Source organism: Notamacropus eugenii, chromosome 5 (genome assembly GCF_028372415.1).
Source record: "Notamacropus eugenii isolate mMacEug1 chromosome 5, mMacEug1.pri_v2, whole genome shotgun sequence".
Lineage (NCBI taxonomy): Eukaryota > Metazoa > Chordata > Mammalia > Diprotodontia > Macropodidae > Notamacropus > Notamacropus eugenii.
This window is the reverse complement of record NC_092876.1, coordinates 307,208,212-307,230,917: the sequence shown is the minus strand read 5'-3', so window position 1 is coordinate 307,230,917 and position 22,706 is coordinate 307,208,212. Positions and strand designations below refer to the sequence as shown.

General features: G+C 37.4%; 1 protein-coding gene across 2 annotated transcripts in view; it reads right to left on the bottom strand.

The window, feature by feature from the left end:
* INSIG2 (insulin induced gene 2) overlaps nt 1–22,119 on the bottom strand; it is a 28,539-nt gene extending 6,420 nt beyond the window's left edge. The window contains exons 1-5 of one of the 2 annotated variants that reach the window (XM_072613300.1): nt 22,011–22,119; nt 15,168–15,505; nt 4,545–4,669; nt 452–618; nt 181–280 (exon numbers count right to left, since the gene is read on the bottom strand). In XM_072613300.1, coding sequence (XP_072469401.1) covers nt 181–280; nt 452–618; nt 4,545–4,669; nt 15,168–15,411 — 636 coding nt within the window. In that variant the 5' untranslated portion in view covers nt 15,412–15,505; nt 22,011–22,119. Of the gene's footprint in view, nt 1–180; nt 281–451; nt 619–4,544; nt 4,670–15,167; nt 15,506–21,646; nt 21,717–22,010 lie in introns of those variants that run through there. The other variant, XM_072613301.1, reaches the window with a different exon arrangement.
* Between the last annotated feature and the right edge of the window lie 587 nt (nt 22,120–22,706).

Sequence of the window (22,706 nt, the reverse complement as noted above, 5' to 3'; positions counted from 1 at the left end):
TTTGTCTTTTTTATATCATTTCGACCTCATAGCTGCTCCAAATTGATTTCAATGTATTCCCAAAGTAGACAGATCTTTAAGAATTTTTTCTTCACAAACTAGATTTCTTTAATGTGATAAGTAACCATGAAATAAAGCACACCACTAACAAAACCACTATACAAATAAGCTTCGACTTACCATAGCCAGCTGTCGACCAATGTTTCCCATCGTTATGCCACCAGCAAAAAATATACACGGTAACCAAGAACGAACATAAAGAAAATCTGGAGATGTATATCTAGAATGAAAGAAATACTTTTTTAGTGGCACACAGAAAGAGGAAAACTGCAACCAGAACAAATTTGACTTAGCAAGAAAACTATCATGAACAATTTCTAAATATGTTTAAATTTAAAATCTATTTTCTTTCCATTCATCATAAAATTCCACCAAAAAGACAAATACTTACTGATAAACCCCATTATAGACTAGCAGTTGAGTGACCAAGGTTGCCAAGAAAGCAATTCCTACTCCAAGGCCAAAACCACTTCGTGATCTATCAAAAGTCCACCACAGACCAATGGATAGTGCAGCTAGTGTGAGAGACAACTGTATGTTGTTGTCAAAATCTACTTTCTGGGGTAACTGTTAAGGATTCATTTTAAAATTTCCAACCAAAGCAAAACAGTGTCATTTTTCTAAATCAACAGAAAAAATAGACTGGGTGCTACTGGTGAGAAAGGAATATTAACTTCATTTTCAAACATACTGTTTTTCAGTTCAACAGAGAACACTGTAGTGTGTGAGAACAGTTAATAACATTACCATCACTAATATTTACTGAGGAAGCATGGACAATTTAATAAACAGAACATGGTATCTTTAAAATAGTGTATCCTTTCTTCAATTACAAGATCAGGTCTAATTCTATGATACATGATTTCCTCTATTAAAAAATATATCTGAAAACTTCTCAACACAGCACTAAATATTAATATATGGCTTTAGGGTTGGTCTTTTTATTTTTTTGGCTTAAAAAAAGTCCTCATGAGATTATTTCCGAAAACTGGTTTAGAATTACTTGAGAATCATATGGGAATTTGAAAATAGAAGAGTTGACAGCTATTTAACAGGGTACCACATTTTCTATGTGATTTACTGACAGACACATTTTATAATAATGCAGTTCAGAAACAAGAGTACCAAGGACACAGTATGCCTTTCTATTATGTCAACTGTTCTAGTTTTAATTTGTTGTGGATAAAGCCTTGAAATGGGCATTATCTTGCAACCTGTCACGTTATTTTGGTGTCTGAGACTTTTTGGTATAGGACAGTTTGCTCAAGTGATATTTTATTTCAAGCACCTACTTAAGCATCTATTCACAAATGTGTGGCTCTTTTCTTCCCCAAATCTCTTTTTACAAAATAGAGCTTTGCAAATTCAATTTTCTCATTTCTTTGCTAAAGGATTATACTAAAGGTATTAATTTCAGATGTCATTAAAAGGGCATTATCTATGTCCCACAAGGCCACACTATGGCTCTTCAGACATATGAAGCTCTCCGGGACTGGGGGTAGGGGGGGCGGTATGTCCAGTGTTTCTCTCGAGACCATCTAGTTCTGCCTTCACTGCACAGAAAGACAGGCACAGTAGACAGTATTAAAAATATCCCACAAGGAGCTCTCTTTTTCCTTTCAACATATCCTATTGCTTCTCTTCTCCTCCCAGCAACCTGCACTTCTTCTACCTCACTTCGCCTGAAGAGTTCAGTAACAAAGGATTAGTCTGGTACAATTCTCCAAGGTTACTAAGTGTGGTCATTCATTGTCTAGGTTTAGATTGTACTATAACCTGGTTTATAGCTGTACTTGTTGGAAAAGCTTTTCTTATCCTTCAGTTGGCAATAAACTTAACAGTCCAAAATAAAGCTCATAGTGTTCTCTGATTTCTAGTAAGCAGTAAACATACTGCTAGAGTATGAAATCTGGCACAGGATGAATCTATTTCAGATCTCATTCAAGGAGTTTGGTTGGGATATCATTATTGGTGAGTATCACAACAAACATGAAACAGAGGAGTATGTCCCAGTATGTCTCGAAATGCAATATGCCTTTAGAAAGTCCAAGTGATTAAATACCACACTCTCACGCATCACAAACAATGGCTATAGGCTTCAGGATAAAGGCAATAAGGAAAAAAAGAAAAGAAACTTAAAAATAAAAGGATCAGAAAGGAGGAAGCCTCTGGCAATTTTCCTGCTAAAGATGGGAAGTGAAGAATTAGTTTAAAATAAAGCAGGATCATTCAGATTCGAAGTAGATCTTTTTTCATTAGTAAAAATGAGGAAATTGGACCTAAATGACATCGGTATAACATGAGTTCCTTTAAGGCAGAGATTATTTCCTTTTTTCTCTTTATATCATCAATAGAGTGCTTTGCATACAATGACTACTTATTAAATGCTAACTCTAAGGTTGGCAGGGCAGCTAGGAGGTGAAGTGGACAGGGCACCAGGCTGAGGATCCTGAAGACATGAGTTCAAATAGGATCTCAGACACTTACTAGCTGTGTGACCCTGGGCATGTCACTTGACCCTGTTTACCTCAGTTTCCTCATCTGTAAAATGAGTTGGAGAAGAAAATGTCAAATCATTCCAGTGTTTTTGCCAAGAAAACCCCACATGGGGTCATAAAAAGTTGGACACAACTGAAATGACTGAACAACAAACAAACAAAGGTCTTCTACTTTTTAAGTCCCTCTTAGGCCTATATAATTCAAAGAATTATCAGTGTGGAATCAGAATAATAACGGCCCACAATGTTGTCTCAAAGATTTTCATTCATTCATATCCTAGGACAAGGATATATTTGTATAGTCTAGATATCTATAAGACGCCCAAAATAACATGTCACCTTAACATAAGCACTCTAATTTCTTTAAAGTTGGAAGGACCGAAAAAGACTATTTCCTACCCTGCCTCTAGTTACTCTTTCACAGCTGACCTCTTGTTAAAGCTGTAAGTCACAACATAATGCCTTTTCCAGTGTTCCCACTCCAAGGTTCTTGTGGTTGCTACCCTCAAACACTACAGCTTATAACATCTAAAACAGAAAATAAAGGGCATCTCTTAATACCTCTACTAGAGTGGAATCAAGAACACATCTAGGTTGAATCCTATGAAAGGGAGAGAGTTTTTATGAGGTTGTTTAGTTTGTTTGTCTCTGGGGTCGGAAACTGAGAGCCAGGAAAACACAGGCTCAGAGAATTACAGTTGGAAGAGACCTCAGAGGCTAATTTGTCCAATCCCCTCATTTTAACAATGAGGAAAACAAGAGTAAAGAGGATGTGACTTGTAACTTGCACAAGGGTCACCCGGGTGAGAGAGAAAAGGGAGAGAGGAAATATCTGAACTCAGGTCCTGTGAGTCCACCGTCCAGGACAAAATGATTCCTTTAGCTCCTGAACTCCCTCAAGTATGTGCCAGGGTGCCAACAATGGTTTAGGTAAGGAGAAGGATGAGTCACAAGGTAAATCAGGGGAGGAGAGGAGGAATGGGGAGAAGAGTTATATAAAAAAGGTGAGGAGAGTCAAACAATAAAAAAAAAAACTGAAAAGAGACCCATGATAAAAGCATAAGAAGGGAGGGGGAGTAGATAGGTCAAGATTACCCCAATCCCCCTCTACATTACAATAATTGATGAAAATATACTGCCTCCACTTCTGGGATGGAAGTCAACTAGTAGCTCAAAGCATGGGTGACAGGCCTGACATAACCTATTAGCAGTTAATATGAAAAGGAAAGAGGCATTTAAGAGTACAGTAGCCTTTGTTCATTATGCCTCCACATCCCTCTTCATTTTCCACTCCACAGAAAGAAAGGTACTCAAAGGCCAAGAACAAAAACTGTGATTAAAAGAAATCATTTTAAAACCCCGAACTTCTTAGAGAGTTTGTATTGAGATGATACCCAAAATTACTGAAAATAACTAGACTACTGATCCCAAAGACTGCATGCATGTTTAAGGATCTTACCTATCTACCTATCTACTTATCTTGTTCGGGGGTGGGAGGATTATTCTTTGGTGCTCTGTGTCATTTACTAAGACAAACAACAGTCTACCTTTCAAATACTTTAAGCTTTTTAAAATTTTGACAAGGCAGAAAAAAACAGAATTTAAAAGGTAAGTACCCAAATTTTGTGAATTTCTTAAGGATAAAACATAAAAGAAACATCATTATTTTAAAAAGAAAAGAAATTCTTAAGAATACCATTTCACTTCTGAAGTTAACAAACTAGATGGAATAAACTCAATCCAAAGAACTAAATACTAAAACAATTTTAAAAGATACATCTGAAAATTACATATTTTAAGGTAACACTTCACCTACATAACTACATAACCACTCGTGTGATGTTTTAACAATACATTTCAAATTCTCTTTATGAATAAGTGGGAATATCAAATTTTGACAACAGTTACACTGAAAGGGGCTGTTTAACCTTTGGTTCATAGGAAGCTGCTTTGTTATTATGCATTTCATTACAGTGAAAAGGATACAGCACTGGCATGATTTATACCAACAAAGACTGCTACACATCGCATTACACTGGACCACTCTCTTTTAAATTTATGTGGCTCTCCCAGATGCCTGTCAATGCAAGGGTATAATAACCCAATCACAGCTGTGGAAAAAGGAGAGAAAATTAAGCCATCTTCAATGTAGCATTGGGAGATACCTAAGCTAAAAGAGTTACTATAACGAACACAAGCTTTTAAAAGCTGCTTTTTAAAGGCTTTTCATCAAATTAACATCAAACACTAAAATTTTAAATTGACTATAAGACTAAAATAAAAATGAGGACAATACTACTGAAGTGAACATTATTAACTAGTATAGAATAATAAATTATAACTGGCAGAATATAAACAAGTTTTCAAGCTATAATTCAGTTTAGAAAATTGAACTAAACTCATTTGAGTTTTCTATTACTAATTAGTATGACACCAAAATAGTTTTAAAAAGATAATCAACCAGTTTGTACAATGATCCCTCTTAGCAATGAACCTATAGCAGCAAATACTACCTATGTGAAGTAAAAAGAGATGGTACCCATCATATTTACATGATGTGCTGATGACTTATTTCTTGACTCTGAAGAATATCTATAGTCTAGCTTTTTAGGCACCATCCCAACCAACCTGGTCTGGCAGTACTTCCATTTCATCAATAAAGTCTCAAAAATATGCATATAAAATTCATTACACACAAAAACTAAAAAGCAAACAAACCATGGCTTAAGAATTCAATTTATGGCTCAAATTTTAAAGCACTTTGTATCTAGTGGATAATTAATATTTACTGATTGATTAAAGTGACTATAAAAAGACAAAATACATAATCATAGTAACATTTCTTAGTCTAGAAAAGACAACTAGCAATGCTAAGCAGGCAATGACACAGTAAACATTACAAACAAGCAAACAAACCAACCATAAGGCAATTTAATGTAGCAGAAAGAGCACTAAATCTGGAATGAGAAACTTGGTTGTGCTGCTAACTAGCCCACTGAACTTTCAGGCAAGTCTCTTAGCCCCTCTGTGCCAGCTTCTCTGGCTACAAAGTGGGAATAGATAATATTTATAATTCCCTTCCTCACAGGGCCATTGTACAAAAGCCTTTGTAAGCTTTAAAGTGCTGTTGCACTTAAAAATGGAAAATATTGCTTGAGATCTGGAACTTATTTGCCCTAATCTCAATACAAAACATCAACATAGTCAAACATCAACATATTAAACCAAATGGTAGAGTCTGTCAAGTATCTGAAGAAAAATCTCTAATAAACTAAAAATTTTTCAGCAAGTTCTAAGAAGCAAATGTATTTCCATGTACCAAATTCAACTGGAAATAGAAAAAACATTTTCAATTTACTGATCTTCCTAAAAAGTGTCATTATATTTCCTTTCTAGTAATAAAAGACACAACTGTCAGTGGAGAAACATGGTTACAATTTCAATACAACCCATGATCTGTCATTAAAACACTGCATCAAAGTCTAAAAGTCAGAGGTTCAGAAGCTCCTCTCTTGCCTGGTTAGATATGTTTCACAGATAACGCATCCAATCTTAAAGGGGAAAAAAATGGATCCATTAATAACCAAAATCACCTGCTAGTTGACCACTGAAGCAGCATTGGAAACAAGATGGTGTGACCACCCTCCCATCTGGAGATAAGAAGCTGCAATAAGGTAAGGTTTTTGTTTGGTTGGTTTTCAGTTTTTTTTAAACACAGAGAAATGAGGGCTGTAACTTGACCTGGGTGTCTATTGTATATATAAGTGATATATAGAGCTTCACACCTAAACTTCAACAGCAGAAGAATTTCAATATCTGATAGTAAATTTTAAAGTTAAAGATTATGTTATTGAAAGTAAATTAAAGATCCTCAGAGAATGAATATTTCAGAAGTTCTATACAATAAATTTGACAACAAAGGATGGATTGATCCACCCTACCCAGTAATTCAACCACAACTGATAGGACGCTGATTCTTTTCTCAGGAATTTATTAAGTAAACTATTTTGCCTGTCTTATTTTTGGTTTCTTCTTGTTCCTGAGTGAAATTGACTAAGATCAGGCATTCCAAGTCAATTTTCCTCAGCAGCTGATGCCATAGGTAAAGAATTATTGCATGGAAAGTCCTGACATGTCTGTGCAAAGGTACAAATAAGTAAAAATGACTATATTTTTATGCACATGGTACAAAGACTCCCAAGTGAGAGACAACTGCGGGGAAAAACACAAAAAGGAATTTAGACTGCCATTCTGCCAACCTTGGGATTTGCCAATAAAAATCAAATCCATTGAGTATGCAAGGCTCTCAGTTGTTCACTGAGAGAAGGAGAATTCTAGGTAACTTGTCACTTCTCATTACATGTCTTCTTTCTTTTAAATAAAGGCATGGCAGAGTTGGATAGCAGATATTTACAAAACTGTGAGCTGCCACTATTAAACTGTTTGAGAACTCAGTGGAAGTGTCTATGCTTCCCTTGCTCTCATGCCACTTTAATTCATAACTTAATAAGAAGTATGGAAGTATGTTTTGTTCATCACCACATAATTAAAGTCAGGCTAGTTGTTGCTCTAGCAGATATTTCTCCTATCTGGAAAAAAATTCTCACTCCATCTGTATGGGATTCATTACTAGTCATCTGTATTCTGCCAATTCATTAAACCAGAAGTTTATAACATTATTAAACCTTCACTTCTCCAAAACCAGGTATCTGAACCATGAGAGTCTACAGTTCTTTAATGAAAGAAAACAGCCAATTCAAATACATTTCTGCGTTCAAAATCAAGGTTGAAAAACCAAAGCAATTCATGGGAAATAGGGCCCTGTAGAAAAAGCTCAGGATTAAAATGTTGGGAAATCTGACTTCAAATTATGACTGATTATGTAATCAAGGGCAAATCATTTAGCCCATTTAAGCCTCAGTTTTCTCAATTGTAGAATGGGAAGAGTCCTTCTACCATCTCCCAAGGTTCTCTTAAGAAAGAACTTAGTAAACCTTAAAGTGTTCTTTAAATTTAAGTTGTCCTTGGAAAGAAAAAGACACTGGCTCAAGAAATTCAACTTACTAGGTACAGAAAAGCAAGCTGAGAGTGATATCCCTCTCACTGGGGTAGGAAACTTGCAAACTGTAGAAACTATGGCTATTTTTCTTACAGTACTATCACCCCCTGAAGATTTTCCTCACCACCCCCTTACAGGTAAGGGGTCAAAGTATATGAACAAACAATTCTCAAAAGAAGATAATCATATCAAAATAACCATAAGAAAACTCTAAATCACTAAAAATAAGAAATGCAAATCAAATTAAGTCTAAGGTTTCACCACAAACCCAGTAGACTGGCAAAAATGACAAAGCATGGGAATAGTGATTGTTGAAAGGGCTATGAGAAGAAGGGCACACTAGTGCATTGTTGGTAGAGCTATGAATGAGTACAATCATTTTGGAAAGCAATTTGAAATTATGTAAATAAAGTAACTAATCCATACCCTTTAACTCAGAGATTCCACTACTAGGCATATATCCCCAAGGGAGTCATTCATTGATAAGAAGAAAGCTCACAAATATTTATAGCAGCACTTTGGAAGCAGCTAGGTGGCACAGTGAATAGAATACTGAGCCTGGAATCAGGAAGCCCTGAGTTCAAATCCAGCCTCAGACACCTCCTAGCTTGAGTTACCTTGGCCAAATCACTTAACTTCTGCCAGCCTTAGTTTACTAACAGAACCTACCTCTCAGGGTTGTTAGGAGGATTAAATGAGATAAAATCTGCAAATTCTAAGCACAGTGCCTAGTACACACCAGGTACTTAATAAATGTTCATTTTCTTCCTTCCTCCCTTCCATAGAAGCAAAGAATTGTAAACAAAGTAGATGTTCACTGATTAAGGAATGGCTAAGCAAATTATGATATGTGAATATAAAACAACGTTACTATGCTGTAAGAAATGGTGAATGTGATAAATACAGAAAAGCCAAGAAAGAACATCTTGAAGAGACAAAATAAAGTAGGCAGGGCCAAAAAAACAATATAAACCATGACTACAACAATGTTAATGGAAAGAACCATCACCAAATAATGAATTGAATTAAAATAATCCAGTGAATGCTACAAAATTAGAGAATAATTATGACCCTAAAGATGAGATATGAGAAGATACCTCCCCCCATCCTTTTGAAGAGGGGGAAGTTCCGTGGATACGGAGCACCGCATATATTTCCAGATTTTTTGCATGGACTGTTCCATTGTGCTGATTTTTTTTCTCTTCCTTTCTTTTTTTTTCCCTTTAAAACCAAAGATATCAATAAAAATTTCTTTTAAAAAAATATTTTTGTCATCTTGTTTTCCTTATCTTTTCTTCTACCACTGACTGCCTTGAGTAATGACATGCAGCAAATGAAAGTCAATTTAATTCAGCAAAACTTTATTAAAGACCTACTATGTGCTTACTGTACTAAAACCTAGGGTTTCAAAGACACAAAGGAAATAGCTGGTAGTCCCAAGTAGCTCAGGTTCTACTGAAAGATAAATATACAGATGAGTAAAATCAAAGAGGAAGAAAATGTCAAGAACTTGGGAAAAGAGGGCAGGTGTTACAGAGAACGTGGCACCAAATTAGGCCTTGAATGAAGATAAGGTTTTTATGAGACAAAAATAAGGAAGGAAGGAATTCCAGGCACGCAGGAAAGCTTTTGCAAATATAGGTGATATCATGTCAAGTTCAACAAACTACTCATCTCTAGACTGGCTAGAATATACTGTCAATAAAGAAATACTAGTCCAGCTATGTCCCTCTCCTCACTCAATACCCTCCAGTGGCTCCCTACTGATAACTCTAGGCATAAATATTATTTCACCTTTATCTCTCATTCTTCTTTAACTTCTGGTTTTGTAAAATAAATACAGTAGCAAATTCACATAACTTACAAATAAAAACAGATATACATGGAGGTGGGGTAGCTCAAATGTTCTGCTGATAGGAATGTATAATCAAAGATATTTAGAAACCCTGTTGAGGACAGTGGGGAGCCAATGAAGTTTTTAAACAGGGGTGGGACATGGTCAGATCAGTCTAAAATATAAAGACCACCCTTGTACTAGGCCTTTCTTCCTGAAACCTTATGCCATCATATTCAAACTGACAAATTTGGAATGACTGACACTAAAAAGCAGAAAAAAAGGAAAAGGGAAAAGCCAAAACAGTCTCATACTATAACTGACACATTTTTCATCTCTGAAATTTTCATCTTTATTTCTTGAGGAAGGACTAACCCAAAATAATGTGTAACAGTTAACTAGCAGAGGTAGAGCCAAGATAGCAGAGTAGTGGAAAACAGTACAGCCAAGCTCTCCCCACCTAAACTCCACCAAAGAAGCCTAGAAAAGACAATAGATATAATCCTGATAGGGAAATTAAAAAAAAAAATGGGCCATTTTCCCAGGGAGACAATACAGACATGGGAACTGGGTTCGGGTAGGAGTACTGGACCACAGTAGTCCCCAGGTAGGGGCACCAGGGCAAGAGAAGGTCCCACACCCAAAGTTAGGTACCATGACAGAAAGAGATGCCCTCTGGTAATTTTGTTGCTTACGACTCAGTTTCAAATCACAGATCTATGGTGGAATAAGGAAGGGACTAGGGTCCAAACGCGGTATTCCAGGGAAGAGAGTGGAACAAAGGAGGCATTGGGCAGCATCCCAAGAAGGAACAAGTTCCAAAGCAAGCAGCAACAGAGGCTCCGACCCCAGGAGACGACACAGTCAAGCTGATCCCAGATCAAACTCTGCAGTTTTGTCAATGACTAGCAAAGCTTACCATCCTGCTGGTAGGAGGAGCTGAGCCCAACAGCAGTCCACCATGGCTCAGATCCAGTGAGTCAGCAATCAGACCACTAGGGGAGCACTGAAAGCTTGCAGGTTTTCCAGCCTGACTTGTTCCTAAGTGCCTGCAATAACACAACACTCAATACCGCAAGAAAGCAGCAGCAGCAACAAGAGCCCAGACATTCCCTCCAGAAACATATAGAACCTGGTCTTAACATCAAGTTTAAAGTCAGGGAGTAAGCTGGAAAAAGAAGCAAACAAACAAAAACTATTACAGGGATGCTCAAGATACAAACCTAGACAAAAAGAGTAACTCCAAAACATTTACAAGCAAAGCCTCAGGGAAAAACACATCTTGCACAAAAATTCAAATAGAATTCCTGGAAGAATATTAATCAATGAAATGAGATAGCTAAAGGAAAAAATGTGAAGGGAGATGAGAGCTATAGAAGAAAGAATTAGAAAGGGAATGAACAGCTTAGCATAAAAGGTACTAAAGCTTGGCCAAATAGGATGCTCCCTGAAAATCAGAATGGACCATTTCAAAGTCAATGACTCCAGGAGACAACAAAAAATATTAAAACAAAGTCAAAAGACTGAAAAAAAATAGAAGAAAATCTAAGGTATCTCATAAGAAAGAACAGCTAACCTGGATGACAGATTAAGGAAAGAAATTAATTCAACAGACTACTTTTATTCCAAGATTAAAAGAGAGAGAGGCTAGACATCATGTTTAAAGAAATTCTAAAAGAAAACTACCCAGATGTCTTAGATCCACCAGTCACCTCCTGAAAGAAACCCAAAATAAAAACTCCCAGTAACTTTATATAGCCCAAATTCAGAGCTTTCAGGTCAAAGAAAAAATACTGCAAGCAGCCAGAAAGTAAGAATTCAAGTACTGAAGAGACACAGTCAGGATCACACACAATTAAACAGTTTTCACCATCAATGAGCAAAGAGCGTGGAAAATTATATTCCAGAAGGCAAAGAATACTATCTTTCAGCCAAGAATAATTTACCCAACTAAACTGGGCATAATCTTACAGGGGAAAAAAAATGGATCTTTAGTGAAACAGAGGACTTCCAAGCATTTCTGATTAAAAGACTATAAAGAAAGACCTGTAAAGAAACTGAAATTCAAACAAAGAAGTTTAGAGAAACATAACATGTAAATATAACAGAACAACTTTAAGAGACTAAACATGAATAAACTGATTACACTGATATAAGGGAAGTTATGTTCCTCTGAAATCTTTCATCATCAGGAGTCACAGAGGGAGTTCAATTAAATAAGGCCTAAGAATAATTCTGCTATATTTTTAAGAGAATGTAAAGAGAGGGGAAAAGGAATAGACTAAGATGGAAAGGCAAAGGAAGGTTAGAGAAAATTTGCTCACATAATCAGAGCATGCAAAAGCAAGGGGAATGAGGCGGCAGGGACACTTCAATCTGACTCTTATCTGAACTGGTCAGAGGGAAGAATATATTCACTCACATAGTTTGGATATAGAAATACATTTCACTCAACAGGGAAATGGGAGAGAAATGGAAGAAGGGGAGGAAATAAGGGGAGGGTAGGTTAAAAAAAAGGATTAATACTAAGCAAAATAAAACTCTTAAGGGCATACAAAAATATTTATGCCTCTTTTCTAAGATCACAAAGGAGAACCTGAGGAAGTATTCATAAATTGGAAAATGGATGGACAAGTTATGGTATACAAATGTATTAGAACAGTAGTGCATTACTAAAAATGATAAAGAGGATGGTTTCAGAGAAACTCAGAAAGACTTGTGTGAACTAATGCAGAGTGAAGTGTACAGAATCAGAAGAACTAATACAAAGACATGACCATCAATTCTGAAAGACTTTAGGAATTCTAAGAAGCATCAGGACGAATCATGATTCCAGAAGAGTAATGATGAAACTTGCTATTCGCCTCCTCAGAGACAGGTGAAGGACTCAGAATGCAGAAGGAGACACGTTCTGTTTACACACTGCCAATTCAGAAATCTGTTTTGCTTGAGTATACTTGTTTATAACAGGGGCTGTTTTTCTTTTGTTCTCAACGAGGTGGGGAAGGAAGAAGCAGGTAAGAGAGAAGGCAAACTTTTACTGATCGCAGGGAGAAATAGATATACATATATACATACACATACACACATATACACATAAAGATAAAACATATGCACACACATATATTAATATATGGGTGTGTATAATATATATATATATATATTTTTTTTTTTTTAAGAAAAAAGTTAACTGGAATCTAGATTTCCTAACTCTAGTTCCCTTCTTTGTCCCAGATACTTCCTGGAAATGCAAAACCTTCCCCAGGGTGAAGCTATCACAGGCTACGTATATCAACTGGTTTGTAAAAGGGTAGACAAAGGAATGGGCGGAAAAATTGCAAAACAAATGAAAGGTAATGTTCACATTTAATATTTTATTTTCAGAATTTATATGAATGGACATAAGAGTGAAGTAATAGCTATTACTAATACTAGCTAACATTTATACAGCATTTTAAGGTTACAAAGCTCTTTATATACATTACCTCATTTGACTATCATAACAATCTTGTGATATAGATGCTATTACAGTCTTAATTTTATACACAGGGATACTGAGGTTTAGAAAAGTTATGGGACCTGCTCAGGGTCACACAGCTTGTGTCAGAGACAGTGCTTTCTAACTCCAAATCCAGCACTCTTGCCATTATACCACAATACCCCTCAAGTAAGCAGAATCTAGAAAACAATGTTTACAACAACAATGTGAATTCAAGGAACTTTTTTAAAAATTGCTGAAAGTTGTGTAATTAAAATGATCAAACTTAGTTTCACAGAAGACATGAAAAAGTACATCCCCCTCCCTTTTCTGCAAAGGTAGGGGAGTATACATGTGGAATACTGCATAGACTGTGACACACTGGATATCCTGGTTCCTTTGCTGTACTATTTTTTCTTACTCCTTATGATAAGGAATTAGATATATCTCTCCTAAATAGAAATAAAGAAGAGACAGATTTGGAAATAAAGGGGATTTTTAAAATTTTTAAATTTCTTTTTAAAATAAATTTCTCATTTTTTTTAGGTTTAGGACTTACGTACCTTTGCTAAAGGGAAAAAGGACTAGAAAGTCAGTACTACCTCAGCTTACTGGTCCAACATTTCCCCATAGGGTACATTGGAAACTGAATGTTGCATACCTTATCAGACATGGTTGATGAGTCAGTTTGTTTGGCTTGGCTATTTATCTCTGTTAGAAGGAAAGGTTCCATTTGGGGATGGGAGGAGGTATTAGGAAATGACATGTGTAAATAAGAAAAAAAAGCACCAAAATACATTTTTTTAAAGTTCCACTGGACACATGCTCCTATGCTTACTGCAGAGGCACTAACCACAGTCCACTACTGGTCCAACTTGGCCCCGGATCTCCGTAGGACAGAAGCAGTGACTACTTATTCACTCTTCCCCTTCCAAACCACAGGCAGAAGCAAGCAGCTGGCTACTCCTTTAACTTAAACCTTGATTTATCCTGAAAAGAACAAAGCAACCACAGCTGCCAGCAATTGCTTCTCTGGGCCTGAGCAACATTCTTTGTTCTTTCTAGTCACTACTAGAAAACAGAAACAAAACAGGTTGGAATTCAATCTGTTCCCTTAGTGAATTAGGGTCAAAAATTTAGAACTCTAAATTTAAGAAATGTCTAAGTAATGATCAGACACAAGGAGATATAAGTAGGGACTACATAGACAGTAACACAGCATTAACAGCTACTGAGCCTAAAGAGGAGGGAAAAAGATATTAGACTGGAAGCTTAGAGATAATAGAGGCTTATAAATACATCAGAGACTTGCTTGAACACTGCCTTAGTTCTTCAGCAACTATATCCTTTGGAATAGCATTCAAGAGAGCTCCACTTTAGAGTAAATTTTGTAACGCACTAGAATCTTAACAGAACATTGTTCCTGGGATCTATGTAACAAGTCTGCGACACAGTTGATTCCATCTTATAATAAGATATTTCTGCCACTTTTAATAACTGGGTTCCCTTGAATGAAATATTAGTCTCCATATTGCGTTGAAAGATTTCAGTTTATTTTAAATGTACCAGGAGAATTTAAACAGACATTTTTAAACAGTCTGACAATGTTCTCCTAAATTCTCTTCTACTAGAGTTACCGAAGGTACAATTCAATAAGAATCTGCAATAACTCAAAAAGATTAAATTAAAAGCCCAAAACCCATTCTAAATAAGAACTCAACATTAAATAAGCTCATGTTAAAGAAGCCAGTTAGTAAAGGCAGTTACCTAATAAAAAGAAAGACAGGATCTACTTTCCTTACTTATTCAAGTATTTATTACTTTCAAGTTATACTAATTCCAAAATTATTAGAAACAATATGCTTGGGGGGGACACTTTTGTGCACAAACTTTAAATATAATATAATAAGGCTTCAAATGTGAACAAAACTTTTCAATTTATTTTTAAAATCTCAATACCGTGCTTTGCTTCAAAAGCAACAGCAAGACCAGATTAGCATATGCAAAAAGCAAATTAAAAAATTATACAATGACATGCATCTTCAAAATAAACTTAACACTCATAAGCCACAATATCCATTTTAAAGGAAAAGTGAAACTGAAAGCTTAAGTTACTTAGGACACTAGGAGAACTGACATCAAATCTAGAATCAAAGGGAAAATACTATTTGGTCAGAGCACATCATTCTCATTTATTTTAATTCCATGCTAAGCATTAAAGATAACTTCTACCCTTACCTGAAGCTGTGCCACAGCATGGTGGTATCCACCATGCTGAAGAAAAGATGCTTGCAATCACATCAGGTGGAAAGAGTGTGACATTTCTCTGAATCTGAAGTAGATTTAATACTAATGCAAGAAACACTCCAATCAAAAACAGAACTACTCCACGAATCATTAAGTTCATACTCCGACTAGTGACAGAAGAAATATATGGTCCACACTTTGGGGCAACAGATGATGCTGTCTCTCTCTCTGCCATAGCTTCATAAGTTCAATAACTTTTAACAATCACAGTGGCTAAGAGACTTTTCATTAGTATTCATCTTGTCCTAAATTAGAATCTACCAAAAATCCTGCAAAAAAAAAAAAGATAAAGGTGAAAAATCAGCATGAATAATTGTTCAACTTTTTGCTGAATTCTAAATTACTTATTTTAGAGATTAAATCATAAAGTAATGATGCCAACTCACACAAATAATAGTTATCTACTGAAGAAAGTTAATTTTAAAAGACACAATGTAAATGATAATGAAAAATTACTGTTCAGTTGTTTCAGTGGTGTCTGACTCTTCATGATCCCATTTGGGATTAGTTCATTTTACAGACGAGAAACTGAGGCCCAGGATCACACAGCTAGTTAACTGTCTGAGGCCAAATTTGAACTCAGAAAGATGAGCCTTCCTGCCTCCAGCCCTAGCACTCCATCCACTGCACCACCCAGCTGCCTGAAATGAAATTTAACTTTAAAAAAAATTGTTACAGCTTATTTACTGGGAAAAAACAAGTGAGAAAATTTTAACACTGGAGAATTTGATAAAGGGTTAGAATGAACAATGGAGAGAAATGAATATGCTGAACTTCTACTAGAATATATATTCCTTTGGGCCAGAGTTCATCATTTCTAATTCTTTTGTTTCCCCTTAACTTATGGAGATAGCTGGTTGTGAGGAAGTTAGTACATTCTAAGAATGAGACTGCTATTTATTTCCTTTTTGTAATAATACAAGTTGATCTGCTCAAGTATATAACAACTTGTCAAGACATAGAAAAAATTTTTTTCTATAAAAGAAAAAGGTCTATCTTCAAATTGCACTGTTTGATTTTCTGTAGTAGTTAATATGATTTAGAGAACATAAATAAATTCTATGAAGTGCAGGCTGATCTTAGTTACTGATACATACACCTCGTCAGCATGAATTCCAAGAACATACAAGAAGGTCGTTAGAATAAGATCCTAGGATGTTAGTTTTTCCATTTATAAAAGAATAAAACCTTTTCACTCAATCATCTTCTCTTGCATGAGTCAATGTTTAAATAACTAAGATACACAAGCAAATGATATCTGGGGTTATGTCAAACTAATAATGCTTAATTTTATCCTCTTCAGGCCTTAACTGAAGAAATCCGGAGATTGGCCAGATTTCAATTCCTACCACAAAATACAAATTCAAACAAAAATGAAAGTTTAAGCCTAAATATCTTAAAAAGGAACTGTCTAAATTAAACCATAAAGTGTTTTCCCTAATTCTTTTTATTCAAGTTTATCAACCACTAGAGGTGATTTTGTGGGACAGATGAAGCATATGCAACACATTTTAGAGTAGTGTCAACAGAAGAAACAAAATTGGCACATTATAAATTGAACTATAATAAAGGCCTTTTCAACAGTATGAGGGGGCAAGATGTTTGTTTGTTTTTCTCACCAGTTATCTGGAAGGAACCTAATGGACTAACTTTCAAATACAGTGCAAAAAGCTGTCTGAGAAGCTTCTGTAGAACTCACATAGCATTTTCCTAAAGGAGAACGACGTAATTACCTTTCAAAGACCAGTATCGATGTGGCTACATGCAGCACTTTCAAGTTATAATACTGCCTTTCTTGCTTTTGGAAAAAATACAGTACTTGAGTTTTACAAGGAGTGTAGGCATGCATGCAAGACAATACCCAGTCCCAATTTATGAATAGGATTGTTCTAAAAATTCATTTTTTAGTTAGCAGTTTGGAAGTCTGATTATACTTCCCCATAGAAATGTTATATATTATATCATGTGTATATGCTATATTGAATGTATATAGTTATACATACACACATATGTGTATATATATGTATGACACATATATAAACTCACAAATATGAGGTTATATGGCAATACCAGCTAGTTAATCCATACTGTTTTATAGCTCAAAGTAGACATAAACTAGATCATGACAGGTAGTTTATTAGAGGGTAAAGAATGATGAATTTAAGAGGCAGAACTGTATTCTAATCCTGTTCTGACACTTATCAGCAAGCAAGGTGACCAGGGCAAGTGACTTCATTTCTCAGAGCCTATCTTTCTCATCATAAAATGGGAAATGAGAATGTGGCATAAAAAGCATTTTGTGAACCTCGTAACACTATATAAATGTTGTCATCATTTAGAAGACTGATTTCATGGAGAAATTTGCTTCTCTCTAACTAGGGATGCCAAGAATGAATCCTCAGCTGCTGCAGCACTAAGATGGGGCAGGAGCTGGAACCACTCTCTGGAAGAGGATCCAAAGGGAGTTTCCATAGATGGAACTCTAGAGCTGACTGAACAAGTGCTAAAACATATTTGCTTATGATATGTAAAATAGTCATTAAGGTGGGGATTATCTCTATGGATCAGAATTTATTTTAAAAGTTTTATCTTATAGTGGCTCCAAATGAGTTAGTTACCAAAAGCACTAGAATATAACAATCTCAGCTACATATATATGTCATAGCATGGACCTCAAAATACTATACTAATTTGAATACAGTCTGTATTGGATAAATACTGTATTCCTAAAATGAAATCTCTTGGAAAGGTAAAAATACATATGTATACTGAAAAATGACACCAATTATAAACTACATTCAGGTTTTATCCTCTCCAGATTTGAAGAGGGAAGTATGATCTATGTTTAAACTAATGTAGTTGACAGGTATATATGTATATGTGCGCGTGCGTGTGTGTGTGTGTGTGTGTGTGTGTGTGTGTGTGTGTGTGTGTTCTACCTTTTAGGGTAAACTGACATTCTAAAGCTTGAAAAAAACATTTAAGGCATACTTTATATTTGGGTTACTGTCAGCATCCTCTAGCTTTTTTTTTTTTGCTACCACAAAGTTTTTTGCCCTTTGCTCTAACCAGCTAAGAGAACACTATCTGAGAAACTCAAAGTGATCTAACACTTCATTGATTTTCCGTGTGCATATCTCTAAAATGTTCTATGTTAATAAATTCTCAAGAAAACAACAGCATAAATGATAAATTTTTAAGGTAATTGCAGGCTTGATAGCAACAAAGTATTGTGGTCAGAGGGCATGGGTTGCATTCTAGCTTCATCAGTGTGACCCTGGGCAACTCACTTAACCTAACTCTGCCTCAATTTCCTCATCTGTTAAATAGAGGAGTTGGACTATACAATCTCTAAGGTCCCTTTCAGCTCTAATCTATAATCGTGCAGTCACCAGTTAGGTGTTCTTAAATTTTTTTTGCATCATGGTACCCCTTTGGTAAACTGGTGAAACTTTTGGACCCCTTCTCAGAATAATGCATTTAAATGGATAAAGTAAAGCCAATTATATTGAAATATAGTTATCACAAGATCATGAATCTCATATTAAGAACTCCTTTGGAGCCTTTAAATCTCTTAGCAACTTTCTAAAATTGTTTACTTATGCTATTCTATTGCTACTGTTTACATAAGCCTTACCTGCCACATTTCTATAACTCCAGTTGATTTATATAATCTGTATAACTGACAGAATCTATTTGTTTCATAAAATAGCTTGAAAAAGGTCAGGGAAACTATATGAGACCACCTCTATGAGTAGCAAAATAAAGGTTCCATAATTAATAAGGTCAGAATAATTTTGAAGGGAAATTTTAGGGACCCAAACCTCTCACTTCAGAGATAAGGAAACTGAAGACCACAGGTCAAACTCTGCAAAAAGAAAACAAAACAAAAAGTCTGCTAGACAGCCAAAGAATGCACTATCAAGCCTGACCAGCAGCCTCAAAAACAAACTCTATTGATCACTAAGGGAACTGGGTAAAAGAGTTTAGGTGTATCAATGCTGACCCATCAACACTATTTTTACAAAAACAACAACAAAAAAGAATTCAAAGTGCACTGTCTAGTTACTGAGTGTGGATTAAGAGTATGATTGGTGTATACAAACGTATGATATATATGGAATAATGAAACGTGGCCTACAGAATCTCAGAAATTGAGTTTGAAGGGCTTCCAGTATCCTTTTTGTCTAACTTCTAATTTTATATATGAGGAAATTAAGGTTTGCAGGTTAAGCAATCTGCCAAAAATCAAACAGGTAGTAACTGTTCATGTCCTAGAATCTGGATTCTACTTCCAAAGCAGCCACTATGAATTGTAGTTAATTTTGGAATCCATAGGATTTTTCCCCACAAGTGAGAAAACTGTGGAGCAGGGAAATGAAATGACATTCCCAAGGACATCTAGGTAAACATAAGAATTTGAACCCAGATCCTCTGACTCCAGATTTAGTATTCTTTCCACTGCCTCCTGGGGGTCCTTAGCAACTCACTTAAACCAGATGAAAAGTAAAGTCTCTTTCTTCTACTCTACAACAGAAGATAGGCTTCTTAGGGTATAAAAGAAATAGATATAGAATAGATATGATATGATAGAGAAATCTGCATTCATAATGTTGTAACTTCAAATTTAAGTTTTGCTTTTTAACCATCTTTCCTTTCAAAGTAATTTTTCTTAAACAGTGGTAATGACATACTCCTTGGAGGGAAAAAAACCCAACTGAACTAGAAGTCAGGAGATGTATTAGCTTGGTCAAGTCAAAACCTCTGTGGGCCTAAATTTCTTGAGTTATACAAATGAGGGGACTAGTTCTTTTCAGTGCTAATGTATGATTGTTTTGCAGTAACTGACAACTCTATTAAGAGCGTGGGACACTTGTATTATTTCTAAGAACTTCTTAAAGTAATCAACCACTATAATTTATGATGTAATCTACATCACAGGAATAGGAAGGTTCTGAAGCCTTCTCATGAAAATAGGTACTGCAAAGTCGCAGAACAGGTAACTTTTAAGATAACTTTTTAAGAATCAGATGTATCGTAATGACCGTAATACAGATCACAAATTATCAAACTACAGTACTCTCCATGTTCAAATGATTACCGAAAACCCTATACTATGTGTACACAGGGCCTTCTGACAGAGAAGCTATAAAAATAACGAAGTCAAATTACTACATCACTTCTCTTTCATAGGGTTAATCACCGCAATGTTTTCTTAATTAGAACTGTATTCCTAAAATAGTAACATTATCATTAGACTAATTCAGCAAGATTTGTTAAACCAAGCAAGTTAACTCTTCCTAAATTAAAACAAATTCAATTCAGAAGGTACCTAAGCAGGGTTAAATATTTCAACCTAAACACACTAAGGAAAAAGATATGCACCATAAAACTAGGGGGGAAAAAAACCTTACTATTGTCCACTTCACATTAAAATCTAGTAACAGCCTCTCAGATGTAAACCTACACAATAAGATACAGTTAGAAACCAGTAACTAAAACACTCTCATTCCATGACTTTTTCCATGACAAATGCAGTCAACATTTGGAATTTGCTTTCAGATGGCACTTAAGCATTTCTCTTCAAATGAAAACATTTTACCCTTTATGTTCAATGAAAATATATCTACAAAAGCTACAACTATCATATTTTGGAAATCTCCCCCTTTCCAAATAGACATGAGTCATGATCCAGTCACTTTACTCTAGAACTGCTCTGTAAACAACTTTGACAGAAAATGCTACCGAAAAAAAATGTACAAGAAAAGAACATATGAAGGAAAAAATGAAGGGAGAGGAAATGAGTTAATATCTGATTTTTCCCTTCTCTGATTCCTACCACTTTCTTCTCCTACGCTTTTTTGCCCAATGGTTTATCAGCCAAACCGAAAAGAATGAAATGATCTAATCACTCCGTGCCCTATATCGCTCAAAAAGAAACAAAAAAAGAGTACATTTTCCTTTGAAATTCTGAATCAATCTTTTTCCTCAACAAACTTTAGTGGTTCGGGAATCTACAGGAATTCCTACACCACCCCTCCCTTTTGGAGCATCGTAGAAGAAATACATCTCAGAAATAGTTCTTTAAAAAAAGTAACCACCTAGACCGTTTTACGGTTTCCTAAGGCTTGTCTGGAAACACTGTTTCCCAGCACTAAGTTTCAACACTTCCTGGACAGTTGCAACCAACACAGTATCCAGCAAAGCGCGTCAATTTCCAGGGCTCGCAAACCCCCTCCCGGTTACCACCATTCCACTCAGAGGACGCAGCGGGAGTCGCCCTGGGTGTCTGTGCGCCCCGCATTGCAGCCCCCCCCCCGCCCCAGGCATTCGTCCGCAGGTCCTGCCGCCACCTCCCAGAGGCTTCTCCAGCCTGCAGTATGCCCGGGCCCGTCCCGGGCAGAGGCTACCTGTGCGCATCGGTGACAGCAGCCTGACCTTCCCCTGCCTGCAGCCGCGTCTCTAGGCGACCCCCCCCCCACTCCCCCCGCCCCCCGGCAGACGCGGGCCCCCACCTTCCTCCTCCCGGCCAGGACCCTGAGCCTCATCCCCGCCTCCCCCACTCCTCTCCAGGCCCCTGCGAGCCGGCCCACATCCCCCGCCGCCACGGCGCGGGGCTCCCCGCCAATGTCAAGCCCCAGGAACCGCCGGGGCCTCCTACGAGCCGGCGCATCGCCAGGGGGGTCCCGCGGCAAGAGCCTCAGGCTGGTCCCTTCATCGCCCAGGGCCGCCGCCAGGGCCTCCCCCTCGCCCCTCCCCGCCCCCATAACTCACCCCAACTTCCGCCATCTTTCCCGGACGGGCCCCCCCCCCCACCATCACCACCACTGGCCGCCACTCCCCCCCGCCGGGTACCCCTCAGCTCCTCCCCCTTCTCTCTCGTGCGCCTGCGCAGCCGCGGAGGTTTCGGGAAGGGTGGCTTCCGGCGGGCTTGCGTTCTGACTTCAGAGCTGGAGGCCCGCGAGTCCTGGCACTACGACTTCCGGTCTCCGCCGAGGTGTCGCTGGCCGAGCTCTCTGGGTTGGCTGCGCTGGGACTCCTGTGACTGGGCAGGCTATGGTATGAGAAAACGGTCCGCTCTCCGTGGGCGGGGGCGAGGGAGACGTGCGCACACACACGCACACGCTCGCGGGGCTGCCAGGAGCGTGACCCACTCCGAGGTCCGACGCGGGGGTGACGGTCCCGGGCACAGTTGGCCGCGTACTCAGGGCCGGGCCGCAGAGATCAGGAGCTCCTAGGTCCGCAGTGGCAAGTCCTGGCACCCTATCCCCTCCCTTCATAGATGCGGAACGTGGGCTCGGAGAAGGGAATGACTTGCCCGAGGTCACGCGGGTAGCCTGACCTGATTTTTGACCAATGTGCTTGTGACGCCCAAGTTCTGCCCTCTTTCAATCAAGTAAACAATTGTTAGACACCTTCTGTTTGCTAGTGGGGCAACTAGGTGGTGTAGTGTGACCACTTCCTCAGCCC